The 23078-nt window shown below is 42.6% G+C and overlaps 1 protein-coding gene across 1 annotated transcript in view; it reads right to left on the bottom strand.

Moving 5' to 3' along the window:
- LOC124711955 (glucose dehydrogenase [FAD, quinone]) overlaps nucleotides 1-23078 on the bottom strand; it is a 78938-nt gene that overhangs the window by 3196 nt on the left and 52664 nt on the right. The window contains exon 5 of the mRNA XM_047242225.1: nucleotides 15900-16382. Coding sequence (XP_047098181.1) covers nucleotides 15900-16382 — 483 coding nt within the window. The remainder of the gene's footprint in view (nucleotides 1-15899; nucleotides 16383-23078) is intronic.

Raw genomic sequence — 23078 nt, 5'->3', positions numbered from 1 at the left:
ATAAGGAGTATTGTCGCTCGGCGCCTAAGCGCGGAGTCGGGCAGAAGTAGTCGGCGGAGGGAGTTGTTAGCGATAGGTGGATCAAGTGCAAATTCGGTGTGCGGGAATATTAGGAGTAAATTGTAAGATTTTCAGTATACTGACAGGCGTATTATGTGGTTGTAAATGGGCACAGTACATTGTCGTCAAGAGGAACTAACATTCAAGAAGTGTACTGTGGGCCCAAACGTGTTCTATGGAGTGACGATAAAGAAAGCCTGAAGCTGCTCGTCAGAGTAAGATCCGACCAGTTTCATCTATATATTGTACACGGCTAGCCAGCGCAGTAGTTTTTCTTAATTGATAAACAGATTATCTACTGCAGCAACTGCTACAGTGTAAATGAACGTTAATCGACTCCGAGCATACCACCAGTGAAAGAACAGTAAAATACTAAAAGTGATAATGAGTTTATTGAATTTTGGTTACTAAGATACCGAAGTCCAATTTACAAAATTGAGAACTATCTAGAAATGCCATTTAACAGCAGTGAAGTTAGTTTCTTCAGAACTACTAATTAAACAGTTATGACGAACATTAAAAGAGTAAAAGCGTAATTTAAATGAATGTTAACAAAATATAAATTCAGAATTGCAAACTCTGCTTATATTTGCATATTACGTAACAGTATAGTGTAAAATTACTTATTCTTCGCTAAATGAAACATCACAAACTTTCCAGAAATAACTTACTATAATACAAAACAAGTATTTACGAATATTTGTCTTTCTAAGATCAGCAGCAGTTAGCATTACAGTGCGAAGCTATTAATTAAGCTATCTAATTTGCGAACAATTAACTTCTACGTGCATGTGTTCAGTACAAATTACTTTGCTGGTTTTCTGATCAACTTTAAGTCATGGTATGAATTGTGTTTTTACATCTGAGCTCGTGTCACTGCTTTTGATTCCGTTCTCGTCTGATTATAATTCATTTATTAGTACGTAATTACAGTCTATAAACAATTAATAATCAAACAGTAATATTTGATCACACAATGAACTGGTGACCGTTCTTAAGTAATTTTCAACCTAAAATTATAACCGATTCTTTTTATTTACTCCAAGCTTCACTAAATATTTCATATTTTTACCTTTTTGTCATAACTGCTTTCGTTTGTTGTTATCGTGCGAAAGTAGTCGCGCGATAGCGATTCGATTATAACTGTATCTGCACTTATCCGGATATTCATTATTCTTCATAATAGAGGTCGTTCCCAAACAACAGTAAATATTAAGGGCACGTGTGCTTCAAAAATCCTAATAAACAGGAAGTGTAGGTCCGTTATAGTACGGTGGGTGATTCCATATCAAGGTAGCTGAAGTGTTCGGTGCTTCTAGAGCCATCGTGTCGAAGATTTATACCGCTTGCAGAGAAAGCGAAAAATAATCAGCCGCTAAATCATAACTCTGACGAAAGTGTGTTGAGTGATAGGAGATAACTGAAGAGAATTGTGACGAAGAATGAGAAGGCGACAGCTGCAAAAGCCATTGTCGTACTAGAGGACTGTGTCAGCACCAGAACAAGACGAAGGGAGCTCCGTAAGCAAAGAATCACAGGGCACATTGGTTTCCAAAGCCACTGATCAGTAAAGAGAAAATCTGGTGCCGAAGCCATAATACTTGGACTGTGGAGCAATAGAATAAACGCGTTTGGTCGCATGAGCCTTGTTTTACACTGTTTCTAACTACTGGTAGAGTTTAAGTCCGAAGAGTGAAACGTGGCGGGGGGCTCGGTGACGATTTGGGGCCCGCCATACCGCGGTACTCCACGGCCACCATGATTACTCTGCTGGGTCGCATTACTACCAAGAATTGAGTGACCGTTTTCTTTGATCAGGTCCATCGTATGCTACAGTTTTTGTTCGCCAGTGGTGATGCTGTTTCGCCAGACGACAGAGCGCACCTCCGTCCAGGACTGGTTTTGTGAGCACCAGGATGAACTGCCGCGCCTGCCCCGGCCACCGTAGTTATCAGATCTCAGCAGTATGGATCCCTTGCTGGTTGTTTTGGAGGGAAGGGTGCTTCATCGCTATCCACCTCGGTGGTCGTTACACCAACTTGCCACAATTTTGCGGGTAAAATGGTATAAGATGACCTTCAAAACCATAGAGGACCTGTGTTTATCCACTCCGAGGCGACTGGAAGCTGTTTTGAATACCAACGGGTTTCCTGCACCACATTAGGTGTGCTGATGTGTTGTGTTTTTGGTGTTTCCGTATTTTTGTTCACACCGTGTACATCGCCTGTTCATGATTTTTTGTAGCTCAGTCAGACAGGATTTTTGTGTGTGTGTGTGTGTGGGGGGGGGGGGGGGGGGGGGGACCCTAGCAAACGGACTACTACGTTGAGAAGAAGGGTGTAACATAAAGAAGCTGCATTTCCCCCGTGCAATACTACTAATGTAGTCTATGACATGTGTCTTTTTTCGGGGTAATTACCTACTCAAAGCACATTAATGGGCTGACGGAAATCGAAAGTGTTCACCAAACGCAACCAAACTTACACTCTATCACTTCAGTGCCGTGGGATATGCCGATTAAAATTTCAACCTTATACGAGCATATTTTCAGTATTCAAATACGCCATTACTACACTAGTCGGAGATCGGAGAACACAGCGTGTTCAGAGGATGCACATGGGGAAACTTATTGCTATTTTTAGAATTTTTACAAAGGTCTTGTCATTGGTGGCATGAGAGACATGGGTGCATCATAACAGCTGATAGCAAAGACAGTTGACTGTTGAACGACTGGTGACTACATGAACGCACAGGACCTTCCACAAGGGCTACACCACGAGAAGATAGTAGAATTGCTCGATTGGTTTTGGCGACTCTACTGACAGCAGCTGAAACCCGGACTGAGGGTGCAGCCAGAATGTATCCACCAACCGCTGGTATTCAGACCTCGTCATGCACAGTTCACCGCTGACACCATACCACGGTCAACACAGAGCCAGAATGAACAGGGACGCTCAATGGGTTATGTGTTGTTCGGCGCTGAGTCTCGCTTCTGCTTGTGGCAGTCACATCGACGCCAACGAGCCCGTAGACGGCCTGTGAAAGGTTACAGGAGCCAGAGGTTCTCCAGGCTCATACCTCTCCAGCTCCTATAATCGTGGTGTGGGGAGCCATTAGGTATGATAATGGGACAAATTAGCTAATTACTGAAGCGAGGCTGAATGCCCGCTAATATTTGACAACAGTGGTAAACCGTACTGTCATATCCTTCATGGTCAGGGTACCAAACGGCATACTCCAGCGAGATAATATGGAACTCCGCGCTTTAGTTCACACCACAAAAGCATTGAGGAATGTACGGATGCTTCACTGGCCCGCTTGGCCCATTATTTGTCACCCGTAAAGCATGTTTGAGATGCGATGGAAAGACTTATACTTTCATACTATTTCCGGCCAGTAATCTCCATCAGCACCATGTGTTTCAGGCTTGGCAAGAAATTCCAGAGGATGAATTCGGAGGCTGCCTGCAAACATGTTACAACGAATACAAGAGTGAATTCTTAACCATAGGCATCAGACCTCATACTGATGTTGATGAACTACACCAGTTCCTAATAGAATTTGATGAACATCTCCACAAAGGTTGATAAATTCGGGACTGTTGATTCATTGTGTAATACATTCCATTTCACTTAGTTTAAATACTCATACTCGACTCTTGTGAAATAACAGACAACGTCAACAATAGCGCCACTACTGCTATTGCTGTTGCTGCATTCCTGCTGTTTGGCAACGTTGTCGCTGGAGCCTTTAACAATGACTTCCAACTTCTTCCTATTCTGGACTACTCTCACCAGAGCTAACGAGAAACTGAATAAATAGTGCACTAATTGACAATTTCTATGAGACAAAGCACGTAATTTCTGTAGTTTTTGTAAAAGGCGTACTGAGAGACCAAACAGTTAATATACTAAACCAAAGTTGGCTAAAATTTTCTCTCGTTATTCTGTTTAAGGTTTTGCAAATTGTTCCATTCTTTCAGCAAAATATAAATTTTTGCGACCCAGCACTGAATTAATAATTTACTTTACATTTAAGTAATAGGAAGCAGAGTGATATATAACAGCTTAATTAGCGTGGTTCAAAAAAATTAGATGTTCAAACTGCACAAATTGAGAGAATTAAGACACGAGTAATGACGTTGCTGTAAGTGAACAATCATTTAAAGCACAAGAGAAACAGTTCATATAGTTCTGAACAAAGCAGGATGTAACACCAACTATAGCAGCCTAACGTGGTGGAAAACAAAGGGTATTAGTGTGTTCAATATTTCTGGGCAGTCCCTCCCGTCCGGCCGGTAAGGCCGAGCGGTTCTAGGCTCTACAGTCTGGAACCGCGCGACTGCTACGGTCGCAGGTTCGAATCCTGCCTCGGGCATGGATGTGTGTGAGGTCCTTAGGTTAGTTAGGTTTATGTAGTTGTAAGTTCTAGGGGACTGATGGCCTCAGAAGTTAAGTCCCATAGTGCTCACAGCCATTTCATTGGAAGTCCCTCCCGCCGGAGATTCGAGTCCTCCCTCGGACGTGTGTGTGTGTGTGTGTGTGTGTGTGTGTGTGTGTGTGTGTGTGTGTGTGTGTGTGTGTTGTCCTCAGCTTAAGTTGGTTTAAGTAGTGTGTAAGTCTAGGAACCAATGAACTCAGCAGTTTGGTCCCTTAGGAATTCAGACACATTTCAAAAGTATTTCTGGACGTGCATACTTCTAATCAGTTGAATTGGAAGTCACGTCTTCTTATACATTAAGAAATGTTTTGTACTACTTGGCATAGTTAAGTTTTCTACCGAAAATTAGGGATACCTTGCTTTGCTTTTATGCAACCGCTGATTACTGTTGCGAGAAATAACGTTCTCGCGAAGTTCTACAGTTAGACTTGAAATATTCATTGGGAAATAATGATTGTATGTAGTACACTATCCCAGATATCCTCTTAATAAACGGATACGCAATACGATATATTAAAACAGCACTAGAAACCATTAAAAACGACTGAAAACAACTCTAGCATTCGTACACAGAAATTAGAAGTGAAAATCATCTTCATTTTTTTAAATGAATTTATCTGACTTTGAAAGAGAAAGCGGAAAATTATATAGTCATATAAATATTCACACTTCTTCACAATAAAATTACAACAGCAATAGACGATAAAAACTGTTCCAAATCATTTTTACTTGACGACTACTCATCTTTCATAGAGCAAGCTTTGAACAGCTAATATTTGTATGTGGTTAGTTAAAAACAGACTTTAAACATATTGTATATATAATAAAAATATAAATGCAAATAATCATTCCATGGTCTAGCCACTTATGCACTGGGGAAGTAGGTTATTTTGCAACACATTTCCTCAGGATAAGGCTTCCTGACCATGACCATAGAGCATGAAAGTAACTATTTGACAAGATATATCATCGACCAAGACATACAGATTTGGAGCAGTGTAAGTACACATCAAATTTGTCGGAGGGGTACACCCTACAATACTGAAAGCGAAAGTCATTGAAACATTCCCTCAAGACGACTCTGCCATTTCCCTGACGACCTCAGAAGAGTTCATCAGTGCATTTAGTGGCGTTTACACGCTTCCTGTCGTGTGAGTTGTCATACGTTTCAGAGACGATAATAAAAATACGATTAGCAATTTGCAACAGATGGTCTGCAGCTGTGGCGTAAAACTGTTAGTGTAGTCTAGTTAATGTCAGAAGTAGAACGCTGACAAGGTCGAACAAATGCAGCGCTCCGATTTCGTCGGCAACAGTTCTGGCCGTAGAAAAAGCGAAAGCGGTTTTACTTGAGCTGAGGCTGGTAAACCAGATTTCTGACAGCGCTCCTTTAAACGTTTTACAGCGCATAGTTTGTTGCGTACATCTAGATCTTTCGAAACTACTTCTGCAGATCTTAAACACAAGAACTTTGAAAACCACTTCTAGTAATTTCCGGACATAATACCAATGAGTTCATGTAATAAACAGTAACTTTTTCGCCATATTCGGTTATTTATTGCAGTCATGCCACCGACGAATCAGGTTGAAGACAACCGCTTGGTAAAACACCTTGTCCTGCTGTGCGAAGAAGTCCGTAACTGCCTACTGTACGTCCTGAATCCTCGACCTTTCAGGGCCTTTTTTAAGGGACCGCAGGCACGAAAATCCCGAGGGCAGAGATCAGCAGTGTAGGGCGTGTGCTCGAGTGCCTCCCCAATTGAGCTGGCGTAGCCACTGCGTTACGACTTTTGCGGTGTGGGGAGGTGCGTTGTCCTGGAGCATACGATGAATGCCAAGAAAAGAATAACAGCACGCTCAGCTGTTTGCACGCATTTGGTAATAACGCCGTCATAGTTCACGTTTCTTCATTGGCCGCAGGCACGCGATGTTCCCTTAAAATGGTGCGTCTCTCTTCTACACATGAGGCAATAAACTGAACAAAAGTTTCGGGGAGCTGTAATTGGGGTGTCAACCGGCACCACTGCAAGCACACTACTGCCGATTTATCCATGTTGTTCAGACGATGGCGGCTTTTCTGCGCCTGGAAACGGTTATTGGGTTTAGTGGTTCAGTTTTGAGCGGGCCATACCTGTGAAGAAAGACTCTCTACACTCGCGCCACGCCTAACGCAGGAAGCAGAAATTTTGCAAAGTGGCTCTGAGCACCATGGGACTCAACATCTTAGGTCATCAGTCCCCTAGAACTTAGAACTACTTAAACCTAACTAACCTAGGGACATCACACACATCCATGCCCGAGGCAGGACTCGAACCTGCGACCGTAGCAGTCCCGCGGTTCCGGACTGCAGCGCCAGAACCGCTAGACCACCACGGCCGGCAGAAATTTTGCAGAATATGGGTACTCAGAGAGCCGATTTCGTGTGGTTGACTACCGTACTAATGCCACATTCCCTTGAAACTGTGCTATTAAATCGGTTGTCCTGGAGGGTAGCTCTCTCTAACAAGTCTTTTGCCGGCAGCTCTAGATGTTCTAGGACGCGGGACTCGAGTCGAAATTCGGTCATGGTTCGGGAAACAACTATGTTACCGCTCCGAGTTCTGACAAAATACTGTTGTCGTCACTGGCGAAACATGTTTCGTTTACGGTCCTGATATTTTCAAGTAACTACTGAAGCGAACACAGCTCGTTCTACATCGACCGCCACGAACAGTAAGAAATAAATCCTCTGTCTTATGACGGGAAATATCAGTATAACAAGATAAAAACAAACAAGATTTGTTTTCTTATCGAATTATGAAAATATTGCAGCTTTATTCGTGTCAGTTACTAACGTTGGCTGAATATTTAGCACAGCCGCCTGTTGCTATCACACCTATGTATTTCTGTGATTGCCAATGCAAGCACCTTCACTGCTAAGTGTTATGAAATTCCATACAGCACAGATGTTATTTGAAGTAGAGATGTTCGGTGACAGTCGATATTTCCAAAATATCAATGTTGGTAGTTTTAACTTCGATATGTTAATATCGATACTGAAGTTTTGAAACAGCCTATCGTCCATGTAAAAAGACAAAATATCGACCTTCGATGTTGGCAAAGAAGGCCACACTGCTTGCGACCATAGTTAAAAATTTTCTTGTCATTTAAGAGAATCTTTTTTGGAACTTGCGTTACTACGATAATAGCACAACACATTTGCGATGGTCAGACGTGACCACAGGGGGAGGGAGCGACAGTGTTTTTGATGTAGTTGAAGCCAGGAACATCAGCTTGTGTGGATCAGGGCGTTTGATTGTTCATCCAGTTCATGCTTTTATGGAGTCAACTAGTGTGGACAGTATTTCGAACCATTACGGGAAAAGAGAGAAACCGAATATGATTTTTGGAATGAACGTTATAAAATAGCACAAGGAAAGAATAACTCGGCAACTGGAAAAGAAACACGCCACCACGATTCAGTCATGGTCGCCTTCTTGATCTTAACCAAGGTCCACTAGTAGTATAGTATCACATCATCGGTACTACCTATCGAAATCTACAAAAATTTCATTGAAATTTTTGAGCTGTATAGTCAAACCGTCATTTCTTAAAAGCAGGATATGCTTTCTGCGAGCAGGAAAAATAGACTGAGGCGTAATTTGCTTCAAAATTGCTACATTTTACAGTCAGTAAACAAAAATTTGTGGGCTATAGAACGTTAATTGTTGCTATATTTATTGATTAATAAATATAAGGGACATTAAAATGGAATCGGGACAGATGGAAAAAGTAAGTAATCTTTTTGTTGTTTAAAAAGTAATCGCCATAACTGTTAATACATTTATTTAACTGTTAGACGAAACGGTTAATGCCTTCATGGGAAAATATTTGTTGTTGCCTGCGGAACCATAATTGTACCCAGGCGTACACCTCTTCGTCCGAAACAAACCGAATGTGAGACAGACGAGGGGGAGGAGGGTGATTCGTAGATCAGAACGAGACCAAATGGTCTTATGAATATACCGGGTCAACCAGAACTCGTCCGACAACGTGTGAACACAAGGTTTAGGTGGGGATTCATGTTACCACGTATTGTGGGGACCTCTTCTTCACTACCAATACGATGTGGGCCGTATGTACATGACAATATTTCGTGTCGTGATACTATGATTCACCCCCGACGTTTATTCTTCGCACTGGCACAATACTAAATAAAGCACAGAACAACACATAAGCAGATGTAACGTTAATGCAGATGCAGATCCTACAGAAACTGAGAATGACTTTAAAGCTTCGTGCTTCGCACAAGAAACGTAACTACTGCAATATTTATGCTTTTGTGATCTGCCTTTACACAGCTGCAAAATTTTGTCCCCATAATATATGACGAAAAAATGAAAGAAGCATGGTAGTTTGCCCACATACATCTTCTGTGGTACTCATTTGACACATTCGAGCTTAAGTAGATTTATACCAACATTTATTCCCCCACAGCACTGCGTCAAAAATATTCAGCGGCGCTATGTAGCCTCTCTTGCACGCTACACGACATGCAGTAAATGTCGGAAGAGCCACATGCAGGAGACATCCAGTATTACTATAAAAAGTAACCGCCATTGACATCCATGAATGTAGTTCTTATGCCCAGAAAAAGACTTACTAAAAACTATATGTGGAGGTCAGCTTGGTACGGGTGCGAAAGAGGGACAATGGGAAAGATCGAAATAAAAAATTCGAAGCCTTTGAAATGTGACATTGTTGCAGACTGATGGAGTATGGCGTGAAGGCATACTGTTACGAGACAGGGCCTAATAAAGAACATAATTAACCGGAGAGAGAGGTACTAAATGAGTCGTCTGTGAAACCTGTAGCTGAAGCGATGGTGCAAGGAAATAATGGCTAGGGAGGTCTAGATGTTGTACAGTTATGGATAGTATAACAAAACGTTAAGTCCGAACTTTCTGGACGTATTGCTGACACACAGAATAATAAGATGTTACATGGACTTGAGTCCTGAATCCATTTATTTACAAGCAGGCGTAAACGCCGATGCTTCCTGAAGCAAAAACCTGTTGCATCAAACGTCCCTGTCGTCGTGCTCTTTCATTCTAAAAACCTTTCTCGGCACAAACGTCGTGCGGCAGTGCTGTATACAGGGTGTCCCATTTATCTTGACCACCATAAATTACTGTTTGTCCAGATGCAAATTACAAAATGCTTCAAGCAAATGTTCTTTATCCGTCAGGGAGACATCAATCAGCATGATTGCCTTCGTTGTAGCTTTGTTTTTTACAAAGATATGAACAGCTGTATGACTTTTTTAATGGCACCCTTTATTTTTTATTCGGTAATTCATTTCCTCTCCTAAAGACCTATCACAGTGTAGCATTCACTGAAATACAACGTTATTAATTACATAACACAACATTGACGTTGTAAGTAGGCTGTTTAGTTTTTTATGTTGGTAACGCCACGTAGCGCTCTGTATGAAAATCACTGGCTGTGCTGTGTGAAGTCTGTGGCTGGTTTGCATTGTTGGAATAGTCGCTACTGTAGTGTTGGGCAGTTGGCTGTTAACAGCGCGTAGCGTTGCGCTGTTGGAGGTGAGCCGCCAGCAGTGGTGGAAGTGGGGAGAGAGATGGCGGAGTTTGAGAGCGGATGATCTGGACGTGTGTCCATCAGACAGTAAATTTTGTAAGACTGGATGTCATGAACTGATATATATATATATATATATATATATATATATATATATATATATATATAATGACTTTTGAACACTATTAAGGTAAATACTCGTACATTGTTTGTTTATATCGAAATCTTTCATTTGCTAACTATGCCTATCTGTAGTTAGTGCCTTCAGTAGTTAGAATCTTTTATTTAGCTGGCAGTAGTGGCGCTCACTGTATTGCAGTAGTTAGAGTAACGAAGATTTTTGTGAGGTAAGTGATTCATGAAAGCTATAGGTTATTGTTAGTCAGGGCCATTCTTTTGTAGAGATTATTGAAAGTCAGATTGCGTTGCGCCAAAAATATTGTGTGTCAGTTTAGTGTTGATAAGAATAAGTAAAGAGAGAAATGTCTGAGTACGTTCAGTTCTGCTCAGCTGTTTGAAGATCAAATAATGTAAGAGGTTTATCAGCACAGTAAGTCATAAATTTTTCTAAGGGGATGTTTGAACGTTGACGTTCCCAGCGCTTAGTGCAGGTACTCGGGGTAACGGAACACATCCACGTGCTCACGTTGACAGAGGACAAGTGTAAACATAAGTAGAATGCACAATCGTCATTCCGTCAACCATCGTCAGTTGAAGAGTTGTGTGAATAGAATATATACCAACGAAGAGAAGGTAGAAATGCTACTCATCTGTGGGGAATTAAGTTAGCAGAACAACAATTGCAATACTATTTTCTTATGTGCGGGTACATTGGGTACAGTAGTTTAGTCCTTTTAAATACTGTTGTGTAGAGTAGGCATACAGTAAAGGCTGTCCTTCCTACAAACTCCATCGACATAACGTTTGTTTTATTGTTTTTGTTGTTGAAGATAAGCGAAATGCTACGCAAGGTCAAAATGGTTCAAATGGCTCTTAGCACTATGGGACTTAACATCTGAGGTCATCAGTCCCCTAGAACTTGGAACTACTTAAACCTAACTAACCTAAGGACATCACACACATCCTTGCCCGAGGCAGGATTCGAACCTGCGACCGTAGAGCAGTCGCGAGGTTCCGGACTGAAACGCCTAGAACCGCTCGGTCACTCCGGCCGGCAGCGGAGCTGTACAGAGAGCGATATCCTGGCAAGAACCCACCTTCCCGACGGATGTTTTCTCGTCTTGTTGCGACGCTTCAGGAAACGCGAAGTTTCGACCCGCGACAACGCAATCGTCGCAGCACTCGCACAGACGGAGCTGCCGAAGTTATTGTTCTCGCTTCCGTTGCTATGAATCCACAGGTGAGCACACGACAGCTTGTGCACGAGATTGGCATTCCTAAAACCAGTGTACATCGTATTCTTACACGTTACCTGTTCCATCCTTACCGTGTACACCTACATCAAGAATTGCATCTGAATGATTTCCAGAATCGTGTACAGTTTCTGTCAGTGGGCAAAGCAGCAAATCCTCGCAAACCCGAACTTCTTCTCCAATGTTCTATTTGCCGATGAATGTTTCTTCGCAAACAAAGGACAGGAAAATAGAAGGAACATGCATTATTGGTCCAGCGACAACCCACGATGGCTTAGACAGGTGGAATATCAGCATCAATGGAGGGTTAAGGTCTGGTGTGGGATACTTGGTACTACAATTATTGGCCCTTATTTCGTCTGGGTAGTCTAAACGGCGCAGCGTATGCCAATATCCTCAGAAGAATTTTACTCCTTTTCTGAATGAAGTATCGCTAAGAACCAGAATGCTTATGTGGTTTCAACACCATCGATGTCCAGCACCTAATGCCTTGCGTGCACGTCGTGTTCTGAAGGTATACTGCCAGATAGATTGGTCGAGGAGGATCAGTTACTAGGCCTGCTAGGTCTCCTGATTTAAATCCTCTGGACTTTTTTCTTTGGGGACGCATTTAAGACGTTGTCTATCCAGGGGACATGCAGGAACTTATCGTGCTTGCTTGTAATTCTCTTCAGCAGGCAACACTGGAAGCAATAAATACTTGTTTCATTCAACGAGTGCACCAGTGTATCGGTGTCCAGGGTCACCACTTTGAGCAACTTTGAATGTTCTACTCCTGGGCAATGGTACAGGAGAGTTAAAGTCCGTTTTGTGTTATGTTTTTACTTGGTTTTCATTTGTTTTCTGACAACTCCAGCAAGTAGATGAGTTTGTGATCCCGGGCTCAAATTCTATGTTGTATTATGTAATTAATAAAGTTGTGTTTCAGTGAATGGTACATTGTGATACATTTTTAATAGGTCTTTAGGAGAGGAAATTAATTACCGAATAAAAAATACAAAGTGCCTTTTAAAAAAGTCATACTGCTGTTCATATTTTTGTAAAAAAGAAAGCTTCAACGAAGGCAGTCATGCTGATTGATGTCTTCCTGATGGCTAAAGAACACTTGTTTGAAACATTTTGTAATTTTCATGTGGGCAAACAGTTATTTAGGGTGGTCAAGATATATGGTACACCCTGTATAAAATAGCTGATCAAAAGTACCCGAGTAGCCCTATGTACTGCGGAATGTCATGAGATGTGCCCAAGTCGACTGTTGGTCATGTGATTGTGAAGTGGAAACTGGAAGAAACAACCGTAGCTAAAAGAGACCTCATGTAGTGACGGATAGGGACCGTTGAGCATTGCCTGCCCAGAGACCTGACCTGAAGCCAGTGGAACACTTTTGGAAGAATTAGAACGTCGACTTCACTCCAGACCGTACCGACCCATTCCCTACGTTCTTTGCTTTCGGCATCAGAGGAAGAATGGGCTCTCATTCCTCCACAGGCATTCAGATTCCGCCCTGAAAGAGTCCCTACCGGCTTTCAGGCCATCATAACGGCGAAGCGTGGACACGTGCCGTACCAATGTCCACTAACATATGTCCGGATATGACGCTCAGATAGTGTGAAGTGGCCGTCTATTAACTCCGTATTTGTGTGCACATCGACAGGACCGTAGTGATCATTTAAAAGTTGATGTTTCCTGTTCTCTTGATACTCTGTGACTTCCGTTTCCTTTGTATTTCACATGACTAACGTACTAGGAAGACGTGTTGTTACATCCAGTATAAAGCAAATTGTTGATGATGGAGGATACAGCAGTTATGCTTAAATCCAAAGGATAACTGACGAGCGGCAGAAATGAAGAGCAGCGTCAAAGCAGACTTATAGTTGACGACCGAAACAGAGAATAGGCTAGGGGAAATAAACCCAGTAGGTGTACCACTGTGGTGGACACTGGATCTCATCTTGTTCTTGTTACGTACACGTGTGAGTCATCTCCAGTCGTGTACACAAGAAGCAGAGCCTAACAGGAAAACATCGACTCTTAAAATGGAAATGTTCTTTTTACATTAAAGCTTGATTCTCTGCAAATGGACTGTTCCTTAGCTTAGATGAAACGCAATACATGTAATTATGCACTGCAGAAGGGCTGGCCGCATGATTAGAAATAATACATCAGCAAATGAAACAGAATAATCCAAATTCTTAGGTGATTATATTAATGATCAGCTGAACTGGAAGTCACTTTTAAAGCTCTTCTTAGATATCTAAGCTCTGCAGCTTTCTCGTTACCGATAATATCAGATTTTGGAGGCGAAAATGTCCAGAATTCGACATACTTTCCATTTAACCATTGTCGCATGAAAGTATATTTTGGGGTATCTCTTCACTGCAGAAAAAAGGTTTTCGTTTCACTGAAGCAGGTAAAATTCGTAACGAAAATATGTGGCGTCCACTCTTTAACCTACTGTAGACAGCTCTCTAAACAGTTGGACACAATGACAGCTGTCTCACAATACATTTACTGCCTTATGAAATTTCTTGTCAGCAATCAATCATATCAGCGCACACTCCGCTGCAGAGTGAAAATCTCATTCTGGAATGAATGACAGCTTGAAAAAAAAAAAAAAACCAACATTAATAGATATAATAACGAGAAATCACTTGTGCAATCCATCACTCGGTCTTAGTGTGACACAGAAAGGAGTGAGGTATTCAGTCATAAAAATGTTCAACCTACACCCAGTGATGTATAGATTTAATAGATAAAATTAAGACAAACTGAAAATATATTTGTTGAAACCTCCTTCCCCTCCACAGAAAAATTTCAGTGTGTAATAATATGGTGTGTACTTGTGGTGTGTTGGAGGGAGAGAGAGAGAGAGAGAGAGAGAGAGAGAGAGAGAGACATATATCGCGTGTTTGGAAACTAGTTAAACAAAAGTAACCTTTAATGCTGAAAAAGGTAAATAACTTACAGAAGTGTTCGATACAGCACTGAATGCAGTATATCTTCAAGTTCTATTTATGAATGTTCAGTATGGATACCTTTCATAAGACGACAACTGTTGCATCCGTAATCTCTTTCCTGCCAAATCCTATGAAGCAAGTCGTTATGTATGTTGGCAGCTACTTGTATTGTCCGCTGTTGCAGCCCGTCGACGTTCCACGCAAGGGGTGGAACAAACACTGTGTGTTTAATGTAACCCCATACACAGAAATCCCATTGGGTTAAGCCAGGTGATCGTGGGGGCCAGGATTGTGTTCAATCACGTCCGATGCAAGTCGGCACATTCCTACTGAGATAAGAGACAACTTGACTGTGATAATGCGGTGGCGCGCCATGTTGCTGGAAAATAAATTGTGTGCCCATATGCTGTGGCGCGCCATCTTGCTGGAAAATAAATTGTGTGCCCATATGCTGCTGTAATTGAGGCATTAGATAATGTTCAGGCATGTGTAGGTACGGTATGCCAGTTGCAGGTGACTCGGCAAAAAAGAAAGGACCGTATATCTTGTTACAGCTTACACCGCAAAAATAAATAAATAAATAAATAAAAATAAATTAAAATTTACTTTAGGCAAGTCCAGTAGATATTCCATTATGTGACGTGGCTTATGCCCATCCCGTATTGCCGATCCACTTTACCGCAGGATGAAAGGTGGCTTGTTAAACATTTATACACAAAACGCAGCTCTTTTTTATGGGTCACTTTCTTTCAGAACTTGCAACTGTTCCAGTATCTAGGATTTTGGCGACGGGTGTTTCCATTGTACATGCCACACTGTAACGCTACACATATTCAATTTTAAGCTGGCGCGTCTCTTTGATGTACACAGACGACGAATTTAAGATTGCTGAACTTGTTCAATTGCTGCGTAAGAGCCTGCTGGCCGACCTGACCCAGCATCCTCTGTGATAAACAGGCAGTTCAGTGAAATGATTGTAACAGTTAATAACAGTTTGTCTCTGAGGTAATGGACTGCGATATTTAGTCCTGAATTATGTCTGAACTGTAGTATCAGATTTGGATTTACGAAACCATAAACAACCCTGCTCAAGGTCTGTGCCTTCATACGACTCCGTGATGTCTGTTGGAATAACTCAGTCGCCCGTGCCACCTAGCGGCAACGTCGGGAACTAACAGTGTTGGGCGGAAATAAGACTTGAAGATTCAGTGCTATATCAAACTTTTCTGTAAGTTATTTACGCATTTCACGGTGGAAGGTTACGTTGTGTAGCTATAAACATCCTTTATTTTGAAACAGACGTAAATCTTGTAAATGACCCAGTATGTTGCCATATTTTCACTGAGAAAGTGTATTATGATCGTAAAACTCATTCGTTCAACATCATTGTGGGAAGTCGCACGGAAGGTTTAAATAATCGAACTAAACTAAACAACATTTGGCTAAATGCCAGAGTGTCGGGGCGTGGCACTCCGGTTAGGGGGCGTACCTTGGGCCTGAGGATCATGGGGAAGACGCCGTACATGTCGTTGCCGGTGATGGCGCCGAACATCTCGTCGTAGAAGCGCTGCGTGATGCCGTGCGCCTTGCGCGCCTGCGTGCCGCCGTCGGAGGGCGTGCTGCTCGAGGTGAGCATGAACTCGATGTCGGGCCAGTCGTCGGAGCGGTTGGCGAACTTGGTGCTGACGAAGCCGACCGCCTCGAGCCCCACGCTGGAGGTGAGCGGGCCCTCGCCCAGCACGGCGTAGCGCAGCGCCGCGTTCAGGTTCATGACGCGGTCCACCACCACCGACACGGGGTAGTCCACGGGGAAGACGAGCCCGCCCACCGCGATGTGGTCCATCAGGTTCTCGCCAACGCCCGGCGACTGCTGCACCACGGGGATGCCCAGCGAGCGCAGGTGGTCTGCGGGGCCGACCCCCGACACCATCAGCAGCTGCGGCGAGTTGATGGCGCCCGCCGACAGGATCACCTGCGCAGGGGCAGGCGTGCGCACGTGCTAAAGCGTTTCTTCAGCTCGCACTCGGAACTTTCGTCACTTTTATTGACAGATCTGGACCAGTTCTCGGCAGCGCCACACCATTAAATCAGTCTAAATAAGAATCGTCAGTCTGCTTCTGACCCCTGACAGCTTCAAACTTCACACTACAGTTAAAATCCTTGTACCTATCTAACTACTATCACAGATATTTCCAAATCCAGCCACCATTCTCGACCCGGTAACAACTCGTAAAAATAAACTAGCTTTTAGCATCTTTCACTTGCAATCTCTGCACAGGGCCGGTTTAACACGTCACTGCCCTGTTTTGCACATCTGCCAAGATTTTTTGTTACTTTATTTGCCACATGTTCCATTACGATACTTGTAAACTAAATACATGTATTGTGTGTGTGTCTGTAGTGTAGTGCAACGTCTGTGTTGTATGATGATGATGATGATGATGATGATGATGATGATGATGATAAAAGAAGGTACGCGGTGAAACCCCCTGCCAACAGATAGTCCTCGCGAAGAACAACCAAGGGAACCGGCAAGCTTAACGTCCCCATCTGACAGAAGGACTCCATCAACAGCATCTCATGTCCTCACTTCATCAGGTACTGCGGAGAGGTTTGGTATTTAAACTAGGATATTGGTAGAAAGTCTGGTGATCATGGACTTTTCGCCACTACCTCTCCTCTGATTGCAGGCGAAATTCCGACAGTGAACATTTTTTCCAGCACCAGGATTCGAACCAGATTGCCCCCGGATCGAGTGCGCTGAGTTTGAACTAGATTTTCTCTGCTGTCAGTCAGAGCTTAACGACGCCGATTGTATTGCTTATATACATAGACATGACCCTAAACGGGGAAAAAAGAATCTGCCACCAGTCTGCACCAAATTCGACATAACGTGACGTCTTGTGTCATCGTGCATCCCTTCGCTGTTCTGGCGCATGATACGCTCAGTGTGTGGTGATTATTTTATGTTCTGAATTAGAGTACGTAAAAAGATAAAGGGTGATCATCTTTTAGTATCTTTGGTGCTTGAAACATCCTATGTAGCACATAATACTGCTGATATATAAATAAGTATTGGCCTCTTGGGAACAAGAAGAGAACGAGATGTGAATTCCAAACTTCAAACCATCTTATTTATGTGACGTGCGAAAAATGCAAAATGAAGTTCTGGTGGAATAAAGATAAAAATTGCTCCCGTTAATTCCACATCTGATTGAATACACTAATTTGTACTGTTGGAACAGTTTATCGTAAACTCCACGCACTTTATTTCTTATACTTTTTTCTCATAACCTTTTGTTTATTATTATAAGGTTTTTATTTGTCTACTTTTATGTTTGGATGTCGGTAAATATGACCAAGTACACGAACTTCCGCAGATATGCAAACTGACAGAAAAATTATTCTTCAAAAAATTAAGGGAAATATTTTTAAACATTTTTCCCATATTTATTGACCAAACGTGCACATAAAAATAATTATGAATGTTCATTTATAAAAAGTATGGAATGAAGGATTAAGGTGGAAATGACAGAATTGGTCACAGGGGCGCCGGAGGCGCTCGAGAGCCCTATTTGTATGCGGGGTGTATCAGAATTATTGGCGAAAACTGACACGAGTGAAAGTAAACAAGCAAAAACATTCCAGTAATCATCGCCCGAATAACGAGCCGTTTGTGAGTTAATTGCAAACATTAGGTAAACAGCCGCCACTGACTTCACTATCAATTATTGTCCTAGTTAGTATAGCATCTGAAATGCCGATTATGTCTCCGTCTAATTGGGCTCGAAGTTCAGCAATGCCCCACCTTTCCTTGATCAAAGCAGGAGTTATACACTGCCCGAAAAAATTAGAACAATTGAAAACGGCGATGTCGTTTTGATTCTATGACGGCATATGCCACCTCGGGGATAGTAGATGTACTGATAATGGTTTGAGCGTCATTTGCCAACAGATAACGTAGCGGCATATCTAGCAGAGCCTCATCTGTGTGTACTCTTTCATAGGGGATGCTCACTAGCAGGAGACTCAGTGCGGTGGCAGTACAGCCAACTGGTCAAATTGTTGCCTTCCGAGTGGCGGGATGCTCCATTTGGAAAGCTGACGCACAAGTGGGACGTGCAGCGTCAGTTGTGCAGCGATGCTGGTATCAGCGGTGACGTGAACATTCTCACACCCGGTATTGTAAGGACAGCAGTGGCAGACCGTACGGCTACCACAGCACAGGTAAGAGGGGTTGCGAGCCCAGGCGTGTCAACAGAATGTTGCGAACTGGTTGTTATCAGTGGCAGTACGGGCACGCGCACCCCTAGCCCGTCTTTCCTTCAGGCCACAGCATCGACGCATACGGGTCGAGTGGTGCCGCCAGAGGCTCACTTGGAGCGTGAAATGGCGGGCCGTGATCTTCAGCGATAAAAGCAGATTCTGCCTAAACGCAAGTGATCGTCGCTTGCGCGTGCGACGTAGGCCTGGTTAGAGATGTGTTGTAAAGTGCATTTGTCTGAGACACATTGGCCCTTTATGATCTGGGTTGCGATAAGCTGGAGCTCTCGTTCACCTTTTGCTGTGTCTGTAGGGGACGGTAACCAGTGCTCGGTACGTGCAGAAAGTTGTTAGACTCACTCTTCTGCCGTTCTTGCAACAGGCGGCTGATACGTTTCTTGTTCCAGTAGGATAATGCTCGTCCACACACTGCCCATGAACACAACGTGCTTTGCAAGACGTGCGTTCCCTGACCATCACGGTCTCCTGACTTACCTCCAATCGAGCATGTGTGGGATATGATGGAACGAGAAGTGCCTCATGCGATTCGTTAAATAACCAACTCTTACAGAGCTACGTGAACAGGCCGAGCAGGCGTGACGTAACGTATCCCAAGACAGTGCTCGCCATCTGTGCGATCGACCCGATGCCAGAATCAGCACCTGCATTTCCGCCTGTGGAGACGTGGTCGCTAAACTACGTACTAATATGGGTGTTTCAGCATGGGTCGATACTTATCTTAAAAGAAAAAAATATAAGTTTTCACGATCACCGAATAGGAATACAGTCGAAAGTCAGTTGGGAAACAGTTATATGAAAACTTCAGAACATCGTCTGTACCCAAAAGGGCCGTAGAGCAGAGGACCGCGACAGTCCACGAGGGCTGCCGGCCGACTCCTCGGTTTCGCGGCCGCCGAGCAGCTCCACGACTATATTTTGAACATTTAGTCCTGTCAGCCAGTCATCCTCGGGAACAGAATGCACTTGCCTGGCTTGGTGGACACTCGACATCTTTTTCCACCCACACTAAAAGCCACAAATGTACGGAAATTTCCGGGCTGTTTGTGATTGCAGCTTTGCAGCCTTAAATCTCGTCTAGAAAACAGATATGGAACGTCAGTGTACAATTATGCGTGTTATACTCAAGACAGGTTAATAAAGGTAAAATTACGATGAAGAGTATGCATTACAGTCTGTAATACGATCAATTCATGGAACAAGATTGCTGGAAAAATCATGTTACGTTACGAAGGAAAGAGGCTTACAATACAGACTGTTTTGAGACCATATAGGACAATGTGACAAAGACAAACCATTGTTTCAAGTAACTTCGATTTTTATTTTCATTATTATTACTTTTTAAGTATGAGATAAGGCAATTATATCTTTTGCGTCTAAAGTTTAATTTCATATGAATACTGTTTAATAAATAAAAATTGGAAACATCACTTTCATGTACAAAAAATTCTAACATCAATGAAACAAATACTATTTATTCATTTTTTTGTAATAGACGTGAAATTATTACTCCAGGAAAAAGTTTAAATCCTGTAGCAATTCTGCTGATTTACATCTAAAATTACTTCAAGCAAGATATACCAATATATTAATCATACAGTAGCATAAAAATGTTCAAAAAGATATGCTCCTATGGATACGATATGTACACTACTATAGTCCGTCCTTTTGTCATCATATTGTAATTAATTCGTTTTGTAATGTAAATAATATGAAGGATATACTCATGCTCGCCTAAGCAATGTAACAACATTTGTAAAACCTTGTAATTCATTTGTGTTCAATAAAAGATTTCGTGAAAAGAGAATGTGATGTAGGAGCAGCGCCTTTGTCTAGTAATGACAACGCTCTAGATCTCGGCTTCGAGCACAGCCGCTGCTCAGATTCGGAGTAAAAATCGTCAGCAGTAAGGGAATGAGGCACACTCTCGCGACGTTGTCAAAGGGGGTGGACATCGTCTTTCTCTAGGGATGTAAGACTCCTCTGTCCTCTGCAAGCTTCTTCATCTCCCAGTACCTACTGCAGCCTACATCCTTCTGAATCTGCGTAGTGTATTCATCTCTTGGTCTCCCTCTACGACTTTTGCCCTTGTTCCTGCTCTCCAATACTAAATTGGTGATCCTACCAACCGATCCATTCTTCTAGTCAGGTTGTGCAACAAATTTCTCTTCGCCCCAATTCTATTCAGTACCTCCTCATTCGTTATGTGATCTACCTATCCAATCTTCAGCATTGTTCTGTAGCAACACATTCCGAAAGCTTGTATTCTCTTCTTGTCTAAACTATTTATCGTCCACGTCTGACTTCCATACGTGGCTACCCTCCATACAAATACTTTCAGAAACGACTTCCTGTCACTTAACTCTATACTCGATGTTAACAAATTTCTCTTCTTCAGAAACACTTTCCTTGCCATCGCCAGTCCACATTTTATATCATCTCTGTACTTCGACCATCATCAGTTATTTTGCTCCCTAAATAGCAAAACTCATTTACTACTTTAAGTGCCTCATTTCCTAATCTAATTTCCTCAGCATCACACGATTTAATTCGACTACATTCCATTATCGTCGTTTTGCTTTTGTTGATGTTCATCTTATATTCTCCTTTCAAGACACTGACATTCCGTTCAGCTGCTCTTCCAGGTCCTTTGCTGTATCTGACAGAATTGCAATGTCATCGGCAACCTTCAACGTTCTTATTTCTTCTCCATGGATTTTAATTCCTTCTCCGAATTTTTCTTTTGTTTCCTTTACTGCTTGCTCAGTATACAGATTGAATAACATTGGGGATTGGCTACAAGCCTGGCTCACTCCCTTCCCAACCACTGCTTCCCTTTCATGTCCCTCGACTCTTATAACTGCCATCTGGTTCCTGTAGAAATTGTAAATAGCCTTTCGCTCCCTGTATTTTACCCCTGCCACCTTCAGAATTTGAAAGAGAGTATTCCAGTCAACATTGTCAAAAGCTTTCTCTACGTCTACAAATGCTAGAAACGTAGGTTTGCCTTTCCTTAATCTATTTTCTAAGATAAGTCGTAGGGTCAGTATTGCCTCACGTGTTCCAACATTTCTACGGAATCCAAGCTGATCTTTCCCGACGTCGGCTTCTACCAGTTTTTCCATTCGTTTGTAAAGAATTCGTGTTATTATTTTGTAGCCGTGACTTCTATTAGTAACAAATGTCTATTAGTATTCAATTACCAACGAATATCGGTCCTAGCTTGTGAAAAAAATTTTCTGGATCATTAGGAACGCAACATCTTATGAAAGTGAAAGTGAATCATGGTCCGTGTGCAAACAGGAAAAGAATAAATCGAAGAATTGGAAATGTGGTGCTGTTGCGTCCTTTATTAATAACCAAAACGTCCTCGGTACCGGGTTCGAAACCCGCCACCGCTTACATTTTGAATAAAAATTGCCGCGCTGGATTAGCCGAGCGGTCTGAGGCGCTGCAGTCATGGTCTGTGCTGCTGGTCCCGGCGGTGGTTCGAGTCCTCCCTCGGGCATGGGTGTGTGTGTTTGTCCTTAGGATAATTAAGGTTAAGTAGTGTGTACGCGTAGGGACTGATGACCTTAGCAGTTAAGTCCCATAAGATTTCACACACATTTGAACACATTTGAATAAAAATTGTCATCATCTGCGGCCGAAGAATCCGGCATAAGAGGACAGCCTCATTCTGCCAACGGTCTTGTCAAACAAAGCGGTGGAGCGGACAAAGGTTCAGGGCACTCTCTTGTCCTGGGGGTGGGAAACTGCCCCTAAAGGCGGAAGAATCAGCGTTGATCAACGGCATGAGGATGCAAAAGGCAATAGGAACCGCTGCATTAAAGATACATAACGTTTATCTACGGAACATGTGGCTTGTAGTTGAAAAAGTGTCATGATGATCTCTCCATTGGCAAAGGATTCAAGAGTAGTCCCCAATTCGGATCTCTGGGAGGGAACTACCAAAGCGGAGGTTACCATGAGAAAAAGATTGAATAATCAACGAAATAATAACATTCTACGAGTCGGGGCGTGGAATGTCAGAGGCTTGAATGTGGTAGGGAAACTAGAAAATCTGAAAAGGGAAATTCAAAAGCTCAGTCTAGGTATAGTGACGGTCAGTAAAGTGAAATGGAAAGAAGACAAGGATTTATGATCAGATGAGTCTAGGGTAATATCAACAGTAGCAGAAAATGGTATAACAGGAGTAGTGTTCGTTATGAATAGGAAGGTAGGGCAGAGGGTGTGTTACTGTGAACAGTTCATTGATAGGGTAATTACCATCAGAATCGACAGCAAACCAACACCGACAACGATAATTCAGGTATACGTGCTGACGTCGCAAGCCGAAGATGAAGTGGTAGAGAAAGTATATGAGGTCTCTGGACTGGTAATTTAG

Source organism: Schistocerca piceifrons, chromosome 8 (assembly GCF_021461385.2).
Source record: "Schistocerca piceifrons isolate TAMUIC-IGC-003096 chromosome 8, iqSchPice1.1, whole genome shotgun sequence".
In the NCBI taxonomy this organism is placed as follows: Eukaryota; Metazoa; Arthropoda; class Insecta; order Orthoptera; family Acrididae; genus Schistocerca; species Schistocerca piceifrons.
Note: the sequence above shows the minus strand (reverse complement) of the source record. Positions and strands in the feature narration are given on the sequence as shown.